Source organism: Aplysia californica, unplaced genomic scaffold (assembly GCF_000002075.1).
Source record: "Aplysia californica isolate F4 #8 unplaced genomic scaffold, AplCal3.0 scaffold00093, whole genome shotgun sequence".
NCBI lineage: Eukaryota > Metazoa > Mollusca > Gastropoda > Aplysiida > Aplysiidae > Aplysia > Aplysia californica.
Genome location: NW_004797363.1, coordinates 492,027 through 493,137, shown reverse-complemented (window position 1 = coordinate 493,137; position 1,111 = coordinate 492,027). Strand labels below are relative to the sequence as shown.

Below are 1,111 nucleotides of genomic sequence, written 5' to 3'. Positions count from 1 at the left end.
CCCACCCCCCCCACTCCCACCCCCAACATCAACAAATCCCAACAACAACAAAAACAATAACAACAGCAACAAAACACAACAAACCCTCTTAATCTACATTGTTTGAATGCCTAATCAGTTGAATTTATTATCAAAAAGCGCGTGAATACTTACCGTAAATCCATGCAATAACAATACACTCCATAATACCAATGACAACTGTGGTGAACGCAGCGAAGTACCAGTCCACCAGTTGGAACAGGTAAACTCCTCCCTGAAAGCGTACATTTTAAAGAACGCTTGATAAATATGTGAGGCGTCTTGATGAAAGCAGGTCCGCAGTCAAAATAATACAATCGAAGAAACTGATTATCCTGCCCGTTGTCCAATTTTAATCGATTTTCTTTTTGATTATATTTCTCCTTTTATGTCCATTAAAAAAAAACATGTAAGTGTGAATTTTAGTGAAAATCGCTGATTAAAAGACCTATAATCACCACAACTGTCAGTTGCAATTGACACGAAGACTTACCCTAGACGCGAAGGGCAGGGAGAAAAGAAAGAGTAAAATCAGGTAACCAAACTTGATGAGCTTCTCATGTCTCTTCATGAGCCGGGGCCACATATCAGACAGGGTGGTCAGCACAGTCTCGATTGTCACAAACTGGCACAAAAGATGGATAAAAGAAGATTACATTAGAACAACAACAACAACAACTACAAGTACAACAACAACAACAACAACAAACATATACACAACTGTTACACTTGACAGGAGTCAAAACTACAACCTTTCGGTTGACGATGATGATGATGAACATTCAACATTCTTTTAAATACTGTTGTCATGTCTGAAATATATTCAAATCTCCATAGTACACGGTTGTGTTTCTACTGTACATCATTGATGATAATGATAATAAGGATGAGAGTGATGACGACAACGACGATGAAGACCATTACCTGTGAATCCAGCCCCAATGTGAAGAGCATGACGAAGAAGAGCACAGCCCACAACTGAGGGAGGGGTAGGTAGGAGATGGCTTCAGGATAGACCACAAACGCTACTCCGGGACCTATGGAGGGGCAGGGGAGGGGAGGGGAAGGGGGAGGAATGTCAAATATTATTATT

The 1,111-nt window shown here is 40.6% G+C and overlaps 1 protein-coding gene across 1 annotated transcript in view; it reads right to left on the bottom strand.

Annotated features, from left to right (window-relative positions):
- Window positions 1–1,111, bottom strand: part of LOC101857633 (sodium- and chloride-dependent glycine transporter 2) — a gene marked incomplete in the record, with an annotated part of 16,039 nt that overhangs the window by 4,252 nt on the left and 10,676 nt on the right. Inside the window, 3 exon segments of the mRNA XM_005095020.3 lie at window positions 154–253; window positions 512–643; window positions 943–1,055. Coding sequence (XP_005095077.3) covers window positions 154–253; window positions 512–643; window positions 943–1,055 — 345 coding nt within the window.